Source organism: Cervus elaphus, chromosome 20 (assembly GCF_910594005.1).
Source record: "Cervus elaphus chromosome 20, mCerEla1.1, whole genome shotgun sequence".
Classification (NCBI taxonomy): Eukaryota; Metazoa; Chordata; class Mammalia; order Artiodactyla; family Cervidae; genus Cervus; species Cervus elaphus.
The window spans coordinates 51,664,362-51,682,668 of record NC_057834.1 but is presented as its reverse complement, the minus strand read 5'-3'; the positions used below and the strand labels follow the sequence as shown (position 1 = coordinate 51,682,668).

General features: G+C 45.2%; 1 protein-coding gene across 3 annotated transcripts in view; it reads left to right on the top strand.

Annotated features, from left to right (window-relative positions):
• Positions 1-17,200, top strand: part of VANGL1 (VANGL planar cell polarity protein 1) — a 58,586-nt gene extending 41,386 nt beyond the window's left edge. For all 3 annotated transcript variants that reach the window (XM_043876186.1, XM_043876189.1, XM_043876188.1), the window contains 4 exons: positions 2,338-2,471; positions 3,888-4,020; positions 5,413-5,647; positions 10,110-17,200. In XM_043876186.1, coding sequence (XP_043732121.1) covers positions 2,338-2,471; positions 3,888-4,020; positions 5,413-5,647; positions 10,110-10,370 — 763 coding nt within the window. In that variant the 3' untranslated portion in view covers positions 10,371-17,200. The remainder of the gene's footprint in view (positions 1-2,337; positions 2,472-3,887; positions 4,021-5,412; positions 5,648-10,109) is intronic.
• Positions 17,201-18,307: the final 1,107 nt, after the last annotated feature.

Here is an 18,307-nt window from a genome sequence, read left to right as displayed (position 1 = left end):
CGGGTGACTAGGCAGGGGCCTTGGTGGGTCTAGGATGGAGCAGGTGTGCCGAAGCAGCACGTGCCCTGCCCCAGGGGGAAGGTCACAGACAGAGGAACAGCGAGGAGGCTGGCCATGCTGAGCCAGAGATCCGCTGGGCGGGGGCGTCTATAGAAGTTGGGAGGTCTTCTGCACAAAGATCTGTGACACACAAACCTCAAGGGCCCCTTGACTTCCTCAGGAAGCCCACCCAGGGGCCCACCCAAGTCCGGGCTGGTTAGAAGCCCTCCTCTGTGCTTCCTTGGCTCCTGTGCATTCCAGTTGGTGGTCACAGAGCTTCCATTCCACTTCCATCAGCAAGGAGAAGCTCTTCCTACCCTGTCTTTGCATTCCCAGGACTTGACTGACGCAGGTACTTAAATAAGAACATGATGAGTGGGCGACTGAGAAATGAATGACTAGGGCTTTTGAATGTGGGTTTGCTCTTAGGAATCTCATTCTTCTGTTACTGGAAGTTGATCTTGCCACTTCTCCCCAGCCCTGCATGAGTGTGCATATCTAGGTTGATACTAAGCCTTGACTGAATGCAGATCACAGATCAAGGCCCTGTGTGGGGATATGAGTCAGAAAGTACTGCTGTGACTCAGCTCTCAAGGAGGTTAGCTGGTTGACTTCTAGACTGTTTTTCGATTCCCATGTTAAACTCTGGGAACACGACCCCAAGAGGAGCTGAGGACTAGATTGACAGTGTCAAACTGATGGGTTAGGGGCTATCTTGTCTTGGTGTGAAGATCCCTGAGCCCGTTGGAGAGGTATAGCAGGCAATGGAATCCTCTGGGAATTAAAGGCAGTTGTGTCCTGATGCCCAGGCTATTGTAAATAATCCTTATAAGCACATCTACTTCAGCGGGGAAGAGTCTGCCTTCAATGCAGGAGCTACAGGAGACTAGGGTTCGATCCCTGGGTTGGGAAGATCCCCTGGAGTAGGAAATGGCAACCCACTCCAGTATTCTGGCCTGGAGAATCCCATGGACAGAGGAGTCTGGTGGGCTAAAGTCCATAGGGTCTCAAAGAGTCAGACACGACTGAAGTGACTTAACACATGCACTTAGCAGGGAACCAGGAAGACAAATATAAAGGGCAGAATATAAATAACTTTGTATTTGTATTACAAAGTGGTTAGTGAACACCTAAGAGACCTGGAGAGGTTGGTACATACGTACACTGTCCTGCAGCAGCCGCACATCTCGGAGAAGGAGCACAGGTTAGAGGATGGAGATCCAGACTGAAGTTCCAATGCTACTGTTTGGTGGCTGTTACCCTGCCTGCAGGTCATGGATTTTTGAGTCTTGGTTTTCTTCCCTTGAATGATTATGAGTGTCAGGTGAGATGAGGTATGTAAAATCCCTGGCTGTGTTAGTATAGGGCACTCTTTGATGTGGGGAGTGTCCTGCATCTGTGACTAAGAACCTGTTCTTTGGCGACTGATGCCGAGTGTGGGTGCCCCAGCCCCCCCACCACCCCACCCTGCTGCCTCTTCTCTGCTCCTCCACTGCTTGCCGAGGGGCCGAGCAAAGGGCAGGTTAGAGATCTCAGGACACTGGCAGGGAGGGTCCCCTTCGCATACCCTCTTGGAGGACTGGAGGCAGCAACTCATGGAGCTGGAGGCCTTGCAGACCAAGAAAGAGGGAGGTCTCAGCTGAGACCTCAGGGGAAGGAAAAGGGTCTTAACTTCCTCTGAAAGAGGGAGTTCTCGCTGGCCTGGGATGGATGGGACTAAGAGAAGGAGGTGTCTGCAGCTAGCATCTTTCCAGCGCACTCTTCTCTGTGCAGGTGTTGTTTGAGCTATAGAAAACTGAAAACCCTATCTTCCTTCCACTGGGGGCAATGAGGTGTATGTGGAGACACTGCTCTGGATCCTGAGAAACTTAATCTATACTTTGTTCTTTCACTCAGTAGCTCTGAGGCCATCTGTAAGTCTCTTGACCTTTTGGGGGCGGGGGGGGGGGGGGGCGGTCCTTAGATTGTTCTGCTGTAAACTGGAAAAATGAGGATAGTTCTGTGTAGCCTAAACAAATCTAAATGAGAAGTTAAAACATTCCCTTCTTACCTGTTAGCTACATCTGATGTGGCTAATGATGTGGCCTGGGAGAAGACTTAGAATCCAGTGGATGATGGGGCTTAGTTTTGTCTTTAAATTTTCATCCTGGAGACAAAAAATGTGGTGAAACCCAGGAGCCTTCTGTATGAGGCTATCTTTGGTGTTTTATTATTTTACCTGACTCCAAAAGATGATTTTTTTTTTCATATAGGACCTACTGGGAAAAAAACTGCATTGATTTTATCTTTTTTTCTCAGTATCCAGCGAGCAGCATTGGTGGTTCTGGAAAATTACTATAAAGATTTCACCATCTATAACCCCAACCTCCTAACAGCCTCCAAATTCCGAGCAGCCAAGCACATGGCCGGGCTGAAAGTCTACAACGTAGATGGTATGTACCTTGAAGTGATGTCTCTGGTGGATGTGGGAGCAGGTGGACAACTACAAAGATTAAACTCTGTTCTCTTTGGTTCTATTCCTCTCTCAGTTTGCCTTTATGGTACATTCTCATGTCAGAACAATTTTTTCTTTTCCTCTTTCTTTTTTTTTTTTGCTGGCAAACATATTTTTACAGAAATGTTGATTTACAGTCTACATGTGTGGGAGTTTCATTCATCTTGAGATTTTATGAAAACTACAGGGAACAATAATGATGTAGTTTTTCTGCCTCCTGCTGTGAATATCATACATTGAAAGCTCATAGGAAAAGCCTACTTTTCAAAATTTGGATAAGTTACCTGAAGATTCAGGTACCCCAATCTGTTAAGACTGTAACTCCCAGGTCAGGCATCTGGTGAGGTTCTTACAGGCGTTTCTCAGTCCTGGCTGGGAGCTAGGATTGAGTGGGTGGAGGGAGGCCAGAGGCCAGTGCGGGGACATCAGAGCTGTGTTTCAGGCTATCAGATGGGTAAGTGCAAGAAACAGGACATGGTATCATTACTTGCAGGACACCTTGGGTCAGGGCAAGAGCTCTGCAGCCTAGAAGAAGATCATGTTAACAAGTCAAGTAATTTGTCAGTTTGGGTGACAGTATCCTCCCTGGTTTTTTTCATCCTTTTGGCTATATGAGATGTTCACTGTCTTGTGAATCTTAAAGGATGGGTAAATTTCACCTGTGATCTGAAAACTTAGTGCAGAATCCCGTTAGCCAGCCAAGCCATTGAGTAGATACTACGTAAGGAAGCATGCGATCTGCCTTGTCCTTCTTTTCAGGCGATCCATGGTCAGGCGATCCATGGTCAGGGCCGTGAGACCAGGAGTTCTAGGTCTGTCTTAATGAACGTTACATTTTGGAAGCCCCGAGCATGGGTCTTCTCTGTAACAGTTGTGGACACCCCAGCAGGCTCATGGTCAGTGTCTGTGTGGGTGTTGACTCTTTTCTCTGTCCTTTTCTCCCCATCGCTTTCATTCTCTCCCATTGTCTCATTGCTGAAATGCATGTTCCAGCTGCTCTCATGGCCAAACTGGAACTTCCTGTGACAGATGGTAAATAACATCTTCAGCACACTCTGTTATTTTGGGTCAGCATTTTAATTGTCAAGCGTTCTTCATCTCCTATAGAGTTTTTTTTTTTTTTTTCCATTTCCATTCATCAGATTGGGTGTTCAGGAGATTTCCTTCCTCTTGTGAGCATTTTGAGCGCAGAGCAGGGGTCATGTTCATCTTTCTGGGAGGTTACCTTTGGGATTTGTATACGGGCTTCACAGGGGTTGGGCAGACGGTACTGACAGACTGTGGACTAGTTTTCTGCTGTTTCTCACCCCAAGGCATTAAAGCTGTCCTTCCTCCACCGTCCTTTCCCCCAAAGGCCCCAGTAACAACGCCACGGGTCAGTCCCGGGCGATGATCGCCGCAGCTGCTCGGCGCAGGGACTCGAGTCATAACGAGCTGTATTATGAGGAGGCGGAACACGAGCGGCGGGTAAAGAAGCGGAGAGCAAGGTACACTGCCCAGCCCCCACACCAGCACCCCGACCAGACTTTCTTTTTGCATGTACACTGACTCTTTCTTTAAAATTTATTTTACTGAAATGTAGTTGATTTACAATGTCATTAATTTCTACTCTATAGCAAAGTGATTGTTACACATACATGTACATTCTTTTTCGTATTTTTTCTGTTATGATTTATCACAAGATTTTGAATATAGTTCCCTGTGCCATTCAGTGGGACCTTGTTGTTTATCCATCCTACATGTAATGTGCATGTGTGTTAAGTTGCTCCAGTCATGTCTGACTCTTTGCGACCCTATGGACTGTAGCCTGCCAGGCTCCTCTGTCCATGGGATTCTCCAGGCCAGAGTACTGGAGTGGATTCCCATCCCCTCCTCCAAGGGATCTTCCCAAACCAAGGGATCAAACTGGGTCTCCTGCCTTGAGGCGGATTCTTTATCCTCTGATCCAACAGGGAAGCCCTCCTACATATAATAGTGTGCATCTAATCTCAAACTCCCCATCTGTCCCTCATCCACCTCCCTCCCTCCCTTTTGGCAACCAAAAGTCTGTTCTCTAAAGACTTTGTTTTTTTTAACCAGAATGAAATTTCAGTTTATAAACACAACCTGCTTGGGTCTTTGGAGGGAATCTCGCTCCAGTATTTCTCAAACTGTAGCATGCAAAAGCATCACCAGGAGGACTTGTTAAAACACAGGTCTCAGGTTCCGGCCCTACCCGCAAAGGTTACTTACTTTTCAGTAGGTCTAGAGTGGGGCCCACCCAAGAATTTACATTTCTTAAAAATTCCCAACTGATGATGAAGCTGCTGGCCTTCAGCCCACACTTTGACTGGCCCGCCCTCTATCCCCAGGCCCTTGCTGGTTTTCAAGAGCTGATCACTTTAGCTGAAGTGGACAAAGATGGTTTTCATCATACGTGCTGGGCCTCTTCCTTCTTTGTTCCCTGGGGCTGCTGGTGTGGGCGGCTGGATGGAGAGGATGCAGCTCTGGTTCTGCATAGAGCTGCTTCTGTGCCACCGGCCACCTCTCAGTGCATGCAGAATCTTCTGTAGCCACAGTTTGAGGGGCCTTAAGACTCTTTTCATCTCACCCTTGGTTGTAGTGGGTCTCCCAAGCAAATTAGTGGCAGAATTGAGATTAGGAGTCATCTCCGCAGTCCCAGCCTCCTCCCTCCTCTCCCCGGAGCCCCCATTCCACGTATTACTTTTGCCTTTGTCTTCCTTTCCCCTTCCCTCACCTCCCTATTGTCTGGGGTGACACCTGAGGATGGGAGCCTTGGGCCAGCTGGCGGCCGACTGGGAGTCCTCCTCCCACGTTCTGTGTGACTCTGTTTTCAAGCCCTGCACCGCTGTCTGATTACCGTGTTTCATCGCCTCCAGGCTGGTGGTCGCAGTGGAGGAGGCCTTCATCCACATCCAGCGTCTCCAGGCTGAGGAGCAGCAGAAAGCCCCAGGGGAGGTGATGGACCCCAGGGAGGCCGCCCAAGCCATCTTCCCCTCCATGGCCCGGGCTCTGCAGAAGTACCTGCGCACCACTCGGCAGCAAAACTCCCACAGCATGGAGAGCATTCTGCAGCACCTGGCCTTCTGCATCACCCACAGCATGACCCCAAAGGTGCGTCTTGGCGCCGAGCTCGCAAGTCCCATTTTAGGGTGTTGTCAGGGATGATAAATTCAATGGTTTCTCTAAAGCACCCACTGATAAAAATTAATGTTTCTCGCTTATTTTGTTGTCTTGGTGCAGTTGTGTTTTTTTTCCTTTTTTAAAAAATTTATTAATTTTTTAATTGAAGGATAATTGCTTTGCAGAATTTTGTTGGTTTCTGGCAAACATCAACATGAATCAGCCATAGGTATACATATGTCCCCTCCCTATTAAACCTCCCTCCCCATCCCACCCCTCTAGGTAAGTTACAGTCCCAGCTTGAGATCCCTGCGTCATAGAGCAAATTCCCATTGGCTGTCTGTTTTACATATGGTAATGTATGTTTTCATGTTACTGTCTCCATACATTGCCTCCTTCCCGGGTACAGTTGTTTTTCAAACGTGGCTTTGAATTGAAGGCTTCTGGATTCAAGCAGAGGAAAGACTTTCACTTAGAGATAGCCCAGGTAGTAATTCAGGGTACTCTGTATATCCTGGGCCTGAGTTGATTTGTTCTAACCTGGCACCTCTATCAGCTAGTGGGAAACCTTGGGCCAAGAGCTTAATGGCTCTGTGCCTCAGTTTCCTAGTCTGTAAAATGGGGATAATACTGATGTCCACCTCATGGGGTTGTTGTGAGAACTAAAAGAGTTCAATCCTGTGAAGTGCTTAAAACAGCATCTGTCATAATGTAAGGACCAAGTAAATAGCCATTATCATCAGGGGTAGAAACCACCCTCTCACTTTGTTTGGCGTTTTGTCTGTTGGGGGGTTAGTTTTACTAAGTGATCTTCTGGACCATTATGACATGAGCACGCTTTTGGGGATGTTGCAAAGAACAGCCATCTGTCTAATAGAGGGCTGCGGCCAAGGAGGCAAAATACAGTGTTCAGCCAGTGACCTCTTCAGACAGAAGTGGATTCAGATCCTGACTCCGCCACCTAATTGGTTTGTGACTTTGCCTAAGTTACTCTACACTTGTTTCCTCTTTTATAAAATGGAGATAATAATAGTATCTACCTGATAGGATCATTGTATGAGAATTGTGTTAAATATGGCAGCATGACATGTGTGGTAGAGAATAAATGAGCTTGGCATACGGTTTGCATGTAACACTGGTAGTGATATTATTGGTATAAAGGCCTGTGTTCATACATTGCCCCATACATATACAACTGCTGGCTGCACTGTTACTAACCTTATCAAACCCTAGGAAAGTAATATGGAGATATTCAGTAAGAAGCCATAACATTTTCCATATTCTTTGGTTCACTAATCCCCCTCCTAGAAAGAGTACTTAGCACAGTCAGTGATATACACTAATGTATATGTGGGTTATTTTGCAAAATACTCTTTATTAACTCCAAACTGGAAATAACTTAAAAACAGAACAGTGGCTTACAAATTATGGTATATCACCTCTTAAAATGTGGAAGAATCTGTTAGAATATTAAGTTACAAAAAGCAGAATGCAAAAAAGTATGGACACTGTGGTTGCAAGTGAGTACAGCATGTCTGCCTATGCAGAGGGATAGCTCATACCACATAGAATGGAAGTGGTTATTTTCCTTTTTCCTCAAGGTTTTTAAGTTTACTGGTTGCTTTCTTTTTCACTTAAAAAAAGTATACTTTTCCGAATTAAAACTAATAATCTTTATATAAAAATCCAAACATTAAAGAGAAGTATAATGTACGAAGTAAAATTTTCATCCCTGCCACCTAGACAGTTCTTACTAATATAAAGAATGGGTTTATATTCCTTCAAGTGTGTGTGTGCGCTTAAAGCAGAAATGAACAAAAAAGAAAAAGAAAGAAAGAAATGGGAATCTCATACCATATAGGTATAGTTTGGAAACTTGGTTTTTTCACTTAAAGCTGTTCTTGGCTGTCTTTCCCTGTCAGTACTTCCCCATCTCTGTCATACAGATTTCCCTCATTCGCTTTAATAGCTGTGTCCTGTTCCACTGAATACCATGGTTTGTGTAACGGATGGCCTACTAATGCACATTTGGATTAAGATCTTTCGTTAGTCTAAACTAGGGGTTGGTGGTTTTTGTTAATCGAGTTTTATTGGGACACAGCCACACCCTTTTGTTTACAGATTGTCTACGGCTGCTTTCTCTCTACTGCGGCTGAGTGGAGCAATTATGACAGTGTGTGCCTTGCAAAGCCAAAAATATTTACATTTAAAGGAAAGTTTGCCAGCCCCGCGTCTAAACAGTGTTGCAATGAATCTCTCTTTTTTTTTTTTACATATGTTTTCATGCATATATGCAAGTATTTCTGAGGGATCAATATCTAGTAGAGGAATAGCTAGATCAAAGGTACAGATCTTGCCAAATTATCCTTCTAAGGGGTGTTACTGTTTTATATTTCTGCCTATAGGATATGAGACTGTTTATTTGCTTATTTTCCCCCACACACACTTGACAGCATTGGGTGTTATAATTCTTTTTTAATCTTGCTCATCTAAGAGGCTTCCCAGGTGGCGCTAGTGGTAAAGAACCCGCCAGCCAATGCAGGAAACTTAAGAGATGCGAGTTTGATCCCTGGGTTGGGATGATCCTCTGGAGGAGGGCATGGCAACCCCGTCTAGTATTCTTGCTTGGAGAATCCCATGGACAGTGGAGCCTAGCAGGCTACAGTCCATAGGGTTGCAAAGAATCAGACACAACTGAAGTGACTTAGCGTGCATGCATCTAAGAGGAGGGAAATATATTGTTTTATTATTTGAATTCGTATTTCTTTAACTATGGGCTTCCCTGGTGGCTAAGATGGTAAAGAATCTGCCTGCAACACAGAAGACCTGGATTTGATCCCTGGATCGGAAAGATCCCCTGGAGAAGAGCATGGCAATCCACTCCAGTATTCTTGCCTGGAGAATCCCATGGACAGAGGAGCCTGGTGGGCTACAGTCCGTGGGGTTGTAGAGTCAGAGTGACTGAGCAACTAACACTTTCACTTTTCTTTAACTATTAATGTGATAGAATATCTTTGTATATCTTATTTCCACTTTAAAAGTTATCTTAGTTTCATTTCTCTGTTTCTTTTCCTTGTGATTCATAAAAGGTGTTTTGGGTTTTTTTTTTTTTTTTTTTTTTTGGCCGTGCTGCACAGCCTGTGGGATCTTAGTTTCCCAACCGGTGATTGAACCAGGGGCTGGCAGTGAAAGCACCAAGTCCTAAGCACTGGACTGCTGGGGAATTTCCATATAAGAACTAATTTTATATGAGTGTGTGTTATGGTAGAGGCACAGCTCTCCTTTCTGCCTCAGAATAGATACTTACAGGTAGAAATATTGTATCTGGCAGGAGTAAGGGATGGATGGAAGAGGACACCACTTTGTTTAGGGCCAGAGTGGTGTATCCTAATATTTTCTATCTATATCCCTGGTTTGTTCATTTTTCTTTCTCACAGCTAAAGCAATATATTTATTAATGTAACACACATGCAGTTGAGCCTCAAGCATATGCCAGGCACATGGGAAATTCATATTGAAAAAATAGTTCCTGCCCTCCAGGAGAGGATAGTTTAAGTGTGGGGCTCAGACAAGCAGTCAGCAGTAATTGTTCAGAAAGTAGAATATCACATGGGAGTCATGCCCGTGATTATAGGCACTCACAGGAGGACATGTTCACCTCTCTGAGAGGCTCAGCAAGTAGTTTGAGAAAATTTAAAGAGCCAGGAGGAATTTGCCGAAGGACGACCTTCAGCAGGAGGACTACCACATGTCAAGGGGATATCCCGCCCATGGAACTCAGTGCTTCTGGAACCAAGGGCTTGGGACGGGGAGGTGGGTGCGGGACCTGGCCAGCCCTTGGATTGCCACGTGCACACTCCATCCAAAGTCAAATAACCACCCTCATCTTGCACCATGAGATGGTTCAGGTTAACCATTTGGTCCTCACAGCCGTTCTGTGCATGACGGCTGCCATCCGCTCCACTCACAGAGAGCTTAAACGGCTTGTCCAAAGGCACACAGCAGTGAATGCAGAGCATGCGTTTTTGTGTGAGCAGGTATATCCCTGTATTTCTTCCACTCACATTGTCAGAATGCCTGGCACTTGCCCCGAGGAGCTCTCAGGATGGGAGGAGACCAACCTGTGAACAAGTACAGGCTGAGGCATATGCCGTGGGGCCCGGGCCCTTGGATGGGGCTGGTGCCTCAGCCACAGCTTACGTGGGTACCAGCCACCCCGCCTTCCTTGCCCCTGTGCTTACCACTGTCTGCACCCTCTGGCTGGAGAGAGAGAAAGTCAGGAAGCCTCTCCCCAGCAAAGGGCTCTGTTGTGCGGATCTGATGGAACTGGTATATGATCAGCCGGGCTGTCCAGGTTTGTTGGGAGGATGTTTTTCCCCCCAAGACTGGGAGCCTGGCAGCGCCCCCTGGAGTGGGCATTCCCTCCCTAACAGCATCTCTGCTGTCCTTACAGGCCTTCCTCGAACGGTACCTCAGCGCCGGCCCCACACTGCAGTATGACCGGGAGCGCTGGCTCTCCACGCAGTGGCGGCTCGTCAGCGACGAGGCTGTGACCAACGGGCTTCGGGATGGACTTGTTTTTGTCCTCAAATGCTTGGACTTCAGCCTCGTCGTCAATGTGAAGAAAATCCCGTTCATCATGCTCTCGGAAGAGTTCATAGACCCCAAATCTCACAAATTTGTCCTTCGCTTGCAGTCTGAGACGTCGGTTTAAAAGTTCTATATTTGTGGTTTTATTAAAAAGAGAAAGAATATATAGAGAGATATATATGTATACCAGAGGGGCATCTTTGTTTTTATTATTCTTCATGGCTGACTGAGCTGGCACATGAGAAACCAGGGTCCTTTGACCATCTGCACTTTATTTGGAAGGAAGCAGAAGATGGCCATCCTGGAAGAAAGTGACTGATGACATCTGACTTGGGGATGGGCCGTCTCCAGAAGCGGTTCCCTGGCGTTTTCTGTGACAGCTGCAAACCAAAGCGGAGCTGGAGGTTCTTCGGAACCTTGCCTTACGACCCGCCCCTGCCTCTCGTCCAGCACCCGGCCCTGCCCTGGCTTCCGGCCGTCCCACTCCAGGTCCTGGAGGGCACACATCTTCGTCCTGTTTCAGGGAACCCGACAGGACATGTCCACACGTGTTTGTGTGTGTAAACGTCCAGCACCGCGGGAGCCACGGGCTGTTCGTGAAACGCCTGCCTTCGTCTGCGTTCTCTGTTGCCTTAGGTTCTGCAGAGAAGGATCAAAATGACACGTGCACTCTCAGTTTACAGCTCTTCATGATTCGGTGGGTTTTTTTTTTCCCCCAAAGAGATAATTTGCCTGCCCTAGTTCTGACCTGCTTGCCTACCGGCTTGAGCAGGAAGCCCTTTCTTAACCCTGTGATGGCCCACCTGTCCTCTCTCCATCCTGGCCGGCAGGCCTGGCCAGAAGCCCAGTCTCCAGAGCCACAGAGGACCTGTCTGTTCCTGCGTGCCCTTGGGCTCCATGCGCAACCTCGGGTCCACCCCTTGGATTGTTTGTTTGTGTAGGAAAGGGTGGTGTGGCCACCGGGTAGGCCCCAGGGAGAGCTCGCCTGCTAGGATCTTCCCTTTAGGCTGCGGCGGCAGGCCCTCCCCTCGCGATCCTCCTCCAGCTGCTCCACACCCACCAGGGAGAGACCCACACTGTGACTCTGGGGCTGGCACGTTCGGCTCGGAGCCTCTATTTCCCAGGAGATATGTCCTCACAAAGCTCCATGGCAAGCTGCCTTGCCAGGGGACAGCTGCAGCGTCCAGTCCCTGACTTCTGACCACCGTCACTGTGTGCCCATTGCCTCTGCCCCTTACTACCCGGGAAGGGGCTGATTTAGGCCCTGGTGCTAAATTACTTGTCGTTGGTAGTCCAGTGTGGAAAGGGAATAGGCAGGATCCAGCATTCAGGGAAAGGAAAGTAGGGAGACGATCCTAAGATTCAAACCATGCCTGCCTGGTCTGTTCTTAGATACAGCTGGTTTCTGTGGGCTTTCCCAGGCCTGGGGAGCTACTGGGCCATATTCTAGGAGGAGGTGCCATGAGGCAGAGCGCTGCAGCAGTCCAGTTTCTCCATCTACCTTCCGATATCCACAACACACTTTTGCCAAATATTCACTCTCGCTTTTCCCTGGTGGTCAGGCTAACCAGTCACCTTTCTTTAGCCAAGGAAAACACTGTCCAGTGCTGTTTTCGTATGTGTCCCCACGTATTCTGACTGGCTTATGCACTCCAGGAGGGGTGCAGTGTTTGTTATTGTCTTATCACACACCTGTATCTGAAAAAGCAAACAGCCGTCTTGAATCCACAGCCTTCAGGTCAGAAAGAAGATGTGTTGGAAAAGGAGGAAAAACTAGTCGATAAGGAATGGAGCCAAGATGTACTATTTTAACTGCATGGTTTTCGTTTATGAAAAACACATACCATGTAACCATGGTGCTTTTGTTCTTCTTAGTTTTGCCTTTAGGTCCCCTTCAAACTGGACATTCCTTATGATGATGTCTTTCTCAGGAATCTATTTTGGGAGACTGGGCAAGGGATGGTGAATGTACAATGAGACTTTGGCAACATAAAGGTTATACTGTCTCAAAATAAACATATCACAGGCTGCTGCATCAGGAACCCAGCAATAGAAGTGCCATACATGTATATTCATATGGTTAATGATGACACTATCCATCAGCGTTCCGCAAAACTGCTTCCAACCCTGTCTTCAATTCCCAGTCCAGAAGGGGTTAAGTTGGAGTCATGGTTTGGGTGCCTGCCTTCCCAGCAGGGTGAAGAAAGGTTTAAATTAAGGAATTTTTTTTTTTCTCTCTCTCTCCACCCCTTTCTTTCTCTCCCAGTCTTTGCATAGGAGAATGTCAGACTTTCTGAAATTATTGTTTCTGTTTTAAATTGAGTATCGAATTTTTTTATGCTGACTTTGTATTAAGTCCTTTTTGAAAGAATAACGTAATAAAATGCAGGATCTTTGTATCAAGCCTTTGCACTTGCAAACTCTTAATAGCTTGAGTTACTGGTGCAGTGGGAACAATGTAAATGCCAAAATTTTTAAGGTTTAAAGAAAAACTGTATCACACAGTTGAACACAATGCATTTCTATTTCAGTTCTTGGAGCCAATCAGCTATTCTTTTTTAAAGGGGTAAACTGTGCTAATTGAATTAGATAAATCCGCACTGGGGGAGACAGGATTTTTTTTTGCCTTAAATGTTTATAGATTTTCTATAGTGAACCTAAGTTATTAAAATGTGAACATTAAACAGTACATAGAAAAACTTAATGAGGAGTGTGTGTCTGAGGTCGCTGTCTTCCCTCCTGATGTTTTAACCAGTAGATATCTAATTGCTGTTCTTAAGTGGGTACTTTTGAAGATAATGCCAACTTTTAATCGTCCATGTACTGAACATTAAAGTCTGCACTCTTAGAGCTGGAAGGGATTTTTAGGTTTTGTGATTGATTCATCCATTGCATCACCAGCTAAGTCAAAACGTGTAATACTTTTGCTAAAGTTTATAAAGTAAGCCCTAGAGAAAACGCTTGCCCAGTTTTATTGTCCAGCTATCATCATCTCCCTGTCTCTCCTTTTCAAATCTGTGGACAGGGCAAATTCTGTACAGCCGATGGGTAGAGGAGGTGGCCCCAGTATGTGCGTGTGTTGTGCTGCGGCTCATTGCCAGGGCTCGGACCTCCTCTGCAGTGAGGAACAGTGACTGTGTGGGTGCGTCCGGTGGGGGAGAAGTTCCCCTCTCCTCACCATAGCTGGTGGTAGTTGAGTGCTCTCATCCTCTTGTCTCCTGGTTGCTTTTTACAGCCTCCTGTCTTTAGATGAGGCTGTAGCCCTGGAAAGCCATGAGCCTAATTAGGCCGGCAGAAACCAATGACCCGCCCCTGGGAGAGTGCCTGTTGCTGTCGCCCAGTGAAGTCAGCAAAATTGGGTCCTTGGTTTACCCTCATCTACGGGAACCCTGCTGTGTAAGGCTGCTTACACAGGGATGCATAGTTGTTTGTGCCTGTGTGTTACGATATATGTGAGCTTTTCTCCTTAGTGTAACTACCAGATGGGCAGCATGTTTATGTTAGCTGTCTGATCATCTGTGCTATCTGTAGCAAGATTGGTGTGTATCTCAGCAGATAACTTGTGGATGGGTTCATATGGATGAGGGTGTGAAGGTCCGTGTGTTTCTCCATAGGCCCTGTGGAGATTTCCTAACAACACCATCTTTTGGGAGGTTACTCTAAAGCCAGTAACTACTCCCTCTCCCTTCGCTCCTTTGCCTCAGTTACACTGGCTTCTCCCCGGGAGTAAATGACCGGCACAGTGAGGTCTAGGGCACTGCTGCCCTCCAGGCAAGTCCATTAGACTCTTCCTTGCCTCTGGACCCTAAGACCTGAGAACAGATCGAGCTCCATGATAAGCGACTGCTCCAACTTCACTACCCTGGAAGCCTTACCGTAGATTTCTTGATCTAACTTAAAAATTGGAGCTTCATTTAAAAAAAGTTTATGACTAAAAGCACAGAAATGGTGCCATAATATTTAAATAGTCCGGCAGAGACCCTGCAGTTGTTAAGTGATTTATTTCTGGGTAGTGTTTGTACTTTATAGATCTTGTTTTACCAAAAAAAATTCACTACCATGAATTTACTCCTGTGTAACCTTATGATCATAATCCATTGTAAATGAACTATGAGTTGTTTTCTTAAGCCCATAGCACAGTTTTGGAATGGTAGTCAGTGTGGTAGTTGTATTAGGGACCATAGACACTACATTATTGAGCTTTAATCAAGTGTATGCCCAGAAAATTAGATTTTGGATCACATTTTTGACAAAACATATTTTGGTCAAAGAAGGAAGAGAAGGGTAATAGGGTGTGTTTATCAGCTATTGTTATGTTAGATGCTGTCCTCGAATGTGAATTCCTTTAAATCAGGGGCTATCTCAATTTTACAGGTGAGAACAAAGATGATCAGAGAGAGAGGAACTTGCCTAAAATCTCACAGCTAATAAATGAAATTTCACATCTAATGTTTGACTCCAATCCCTTGGTCACTGTACCTTGAGGTATTACCTATATAATTTGGCATTTTCTGGATGTGGAGGAGAGAACCAGAGGACACTTAACCTTGAATCAGAACCTGGGGAGGGGGGTTCATTGGAGGTGGAATCACTTCTCTTTGACTTTGGGTTTCTACCCAGACTATGGCTCCAAGGAAAGCTGCCCCGTGACACTGGCAGATTTCCTCAGGACTTTTGATGGAAAGAAGTTGAAAATTCCCCTTCCTCTAGGAAAACCAGCCCTGCCAGTGCTGCACTTGCTGTAGAACCTGGCTGCTATTGTTCCTGGCAGGCACTTTTGTTTTTGCCCTTCCCACCTTCCACTCCCACCCTGCTGGCTTGGGCAGATGTGTACCGTGGGGAGGTGTGCTGGGGCTGACCTGGCCTCCTGCTGACCGAGGAGGCCTCTTCCTGGTGCTTTGGTCAACATTATGCCCCAACAGCGTCCCCCCAGCCCCGCCCCCTGCTGAGGTGGGGAGGGACTGCCTGCAGCCCCAGCCTAGGGAGGTTTGGGACTGGAGCCCCTGGCCTCCATCCCTGACTTCCTTGTTCTCAGCAAGCACTTCGCATGGCACTATTTTCCCCCACATTTGTCCTCAAGAGTTTTAATCAAGAGACCTACACCAGGACTCTGAACACACCGTTTGCCTCTCTTCCACTGTCTCAAGGTTTCTTTTGCGCATAAACTACCTTCCCCTTGCCTGCTGGTTGCTTTCCGTGGAGGATAGGAAGGGAAAGATGACACCTCTCAGCTTTGCTATTCGGTTGGCCAAAAAGTTTGCTCAGATTTTTCCATAAAAGGTTACCGAAAAACCTGAAGGAACTTTTTGACCAACCCAATACTTACTAGGAATGAGCAAGACACATTTTCAAAGGGTAGGTAGAAAATGTAAAACTACTGACTATAAGTAGATTTGAGTACTCCGTGTCCCTTTTGCCAGGCCTGTCCCATTTCTCCTTAAATAACCCAGTTTGTGTTGTATCACCTGAAACATAAACCTCTTCAATGAGTTGTTTTAGAGCTCTCCAGCACAACTGCAGATTTCTGATACCTGAAGCAGCGCAATCAAATGTTACTCCAAGTATGGCACCGGGAATCTACAATTGATATGTCTCTCAGCTTGAAAACATCAGTGTTTCGTCCTTGTTTTGGTGGGATAAAAAAACTCTCTTATCTTAAGCCCTGGGGACAAATGTGACCAACTCCCAGGCTTTTATCTTGAGTGTCTTTGGCACTTCTTTTGGCACTGAAATAATGTTTGGATAAAAATAGTTGAATGTACAGTGTCTGGTTTTATATTTGCTTGTACTTATCTGAGTTTTCCCTTGTGGACATGAACTTTCACTCTGAAGGAGGTCATCCTTTAGGACTATTTAAACCCCCAAAAGCCCTCACCTTGGGAAAGCTTCATATCTGGGGACCAGAGACTGTTGCTCAGGGAATTAGTAATAGGACCTGGACATCTGATCTGCAGGTGTCAAGTCTAGTTCAATTCATGTTATAGGGAACTTAGACTGTTACACATCATCACCATTCCAGGGGTCAGGTGGAAAGAAGTGGCTGTCACTTTTCATTTGCCAGTGCCCCACAGTTATAGAGATAATAGAGTATTCATTTAGCATTGATTATCATTCTTAAAAAAAAAAAATCCAAAGTGTGCTAATAATTCCTTATTTTTATAATGGATTCACAGTAGGCTTTAGCTAAATAGCAAACTCCTCTGGGACTCCTAAATTATGACGTGATTAACAAAATTTGATTTTCAAGAAGTTTTTTATGACAACTATTGCCTGGAGTACAGGATACCAGCCAAGATGAGGGCAGGGGTGAATACAGGCTCACTGGAGTGGTGAATTAACCACTTCTTCAACAAAGATGCTAGGGAGAAGACCAGAGAGACTAGGACCAGGTCTTACTCAAGGAAAATTTATTTAACGATCACTTTTGTGTTGAAAGAACTTTACATTTCTGGATTTAGAATCCAGTATCAGTCCAGCAAGTTCAGTAAGGAAACCGTCTGTCTCTATGTGATGGAGCCATAACTGTGCAGAGACGTGGCCAGGGGTCTTTTGTGTTCTCTCTTCTTAGTTAATACCACACTTTGTAACCAGGAGGGGCAGTTTGGCTGGTTAGCAAAGTTCACAGTCACTCGATAGGTATGACAAAGTCTGAGTGTGACTTCTTGCATAAACTGGGTGGTGGGCTTTATTGAGACGTTTCAAATATGTGAATGAATGAATTACACTACCAGCAACCATCTACCCAAGTACATACATTCATAAGGTGTACCCTGTGAAGCCTCTTCTCATTGTAACATCAGTAACAAAGTTAGAGTCTATGAGGGGCATGGTGTACCTGGTATCCAAGTTATTTTGTTCTCTTTTGCGTCTCCAGTTCCAATGAACTGTAAAACATTTTATGTGTTACATTTTTTATACTGTAAAACTTGGAAAATAAACTGTCATCCCAAATTACATTTTGTTACTTTTTTTTATGGGATTACTTCAATCTAAAAAGTTTTATTTGTTGATTGATTGTAATATAGTTGATTTATAATGTTGTGTTTGTTTCAGGGATACAGCAAAATGACTCGGTTATACATACCTACATATGTATTTTTCAGGTTCTTTTCCCTTATAGGTTATTACAAAATACTGAGTATAATTTCCTGTGCTATACAGTAGGTCCTTGTTTTATATATAGTAGTATATATATGTTAATCTCAAACTCCTAATTTATCCCTCACCCAACTTGCTCTTTGGGAATCTTAATCTTGTTTTCTACTTTTTTAGGGAACATTTTTACTCTCGAAATAACTTTGATACCCTTTTAAATATAACCTGTCAAGTTTCTCTGAAAACCAAAACAATGTAATGATAGATTGAATGGGAAAGTGGAATTGTCATTGTAAGAAAAACTACAGGTTGCAATCATTGTGTGGTCAAGAGAATGTTTTAAATGAATAGAGTACTGAAAATTAAATTCCTAGGTTCTAAAACTTGGAGGTAAAACAGGCTTTTGAGTAAATCAGCAAGTGAAAAAAGATCTTCAAGTCAGGTAAGGAGGGAGGAAAATGTCAGACCCTGGATTTGTGAGAAAGGTGAATGTTAGATTGTCTTTGTGAGTGGCTTGCTAATTCAGTTTAAATTATTGACTTATTTTCAGTAGGTCTACTTAAAGGGAGCTTGATTATTTGACAAAGAAGTATTGGAGCTTGCCTTCTGCTACACTCAGCTATCCTTAGTACTGAGTACCTGTAGCACACAATCAAATTCTTACCTGTTGCATAGACAAAGATCAGACTAAGCAATTGATGTGAAGATACTCACTGTGTAGATTATTGATAAACTCTGGCTCTGTGCCATCAGCCAAGATGGACACAATTTACACCTACACAAGCAAAACCTACTCAAGAAAAGATTAAAAGTGTGTAACAAACATAAACCAAAGACTCTTTTTCTTTCATTGCCCATGATAAAGATAACAGAATTTTGGAAGAGCTTTGAGGATGTTAGGTGACAAACCATAGGATTACGGAAGTGGAGAAAGGATTATCAGGATGGGACCAGCTGCAGCCACTG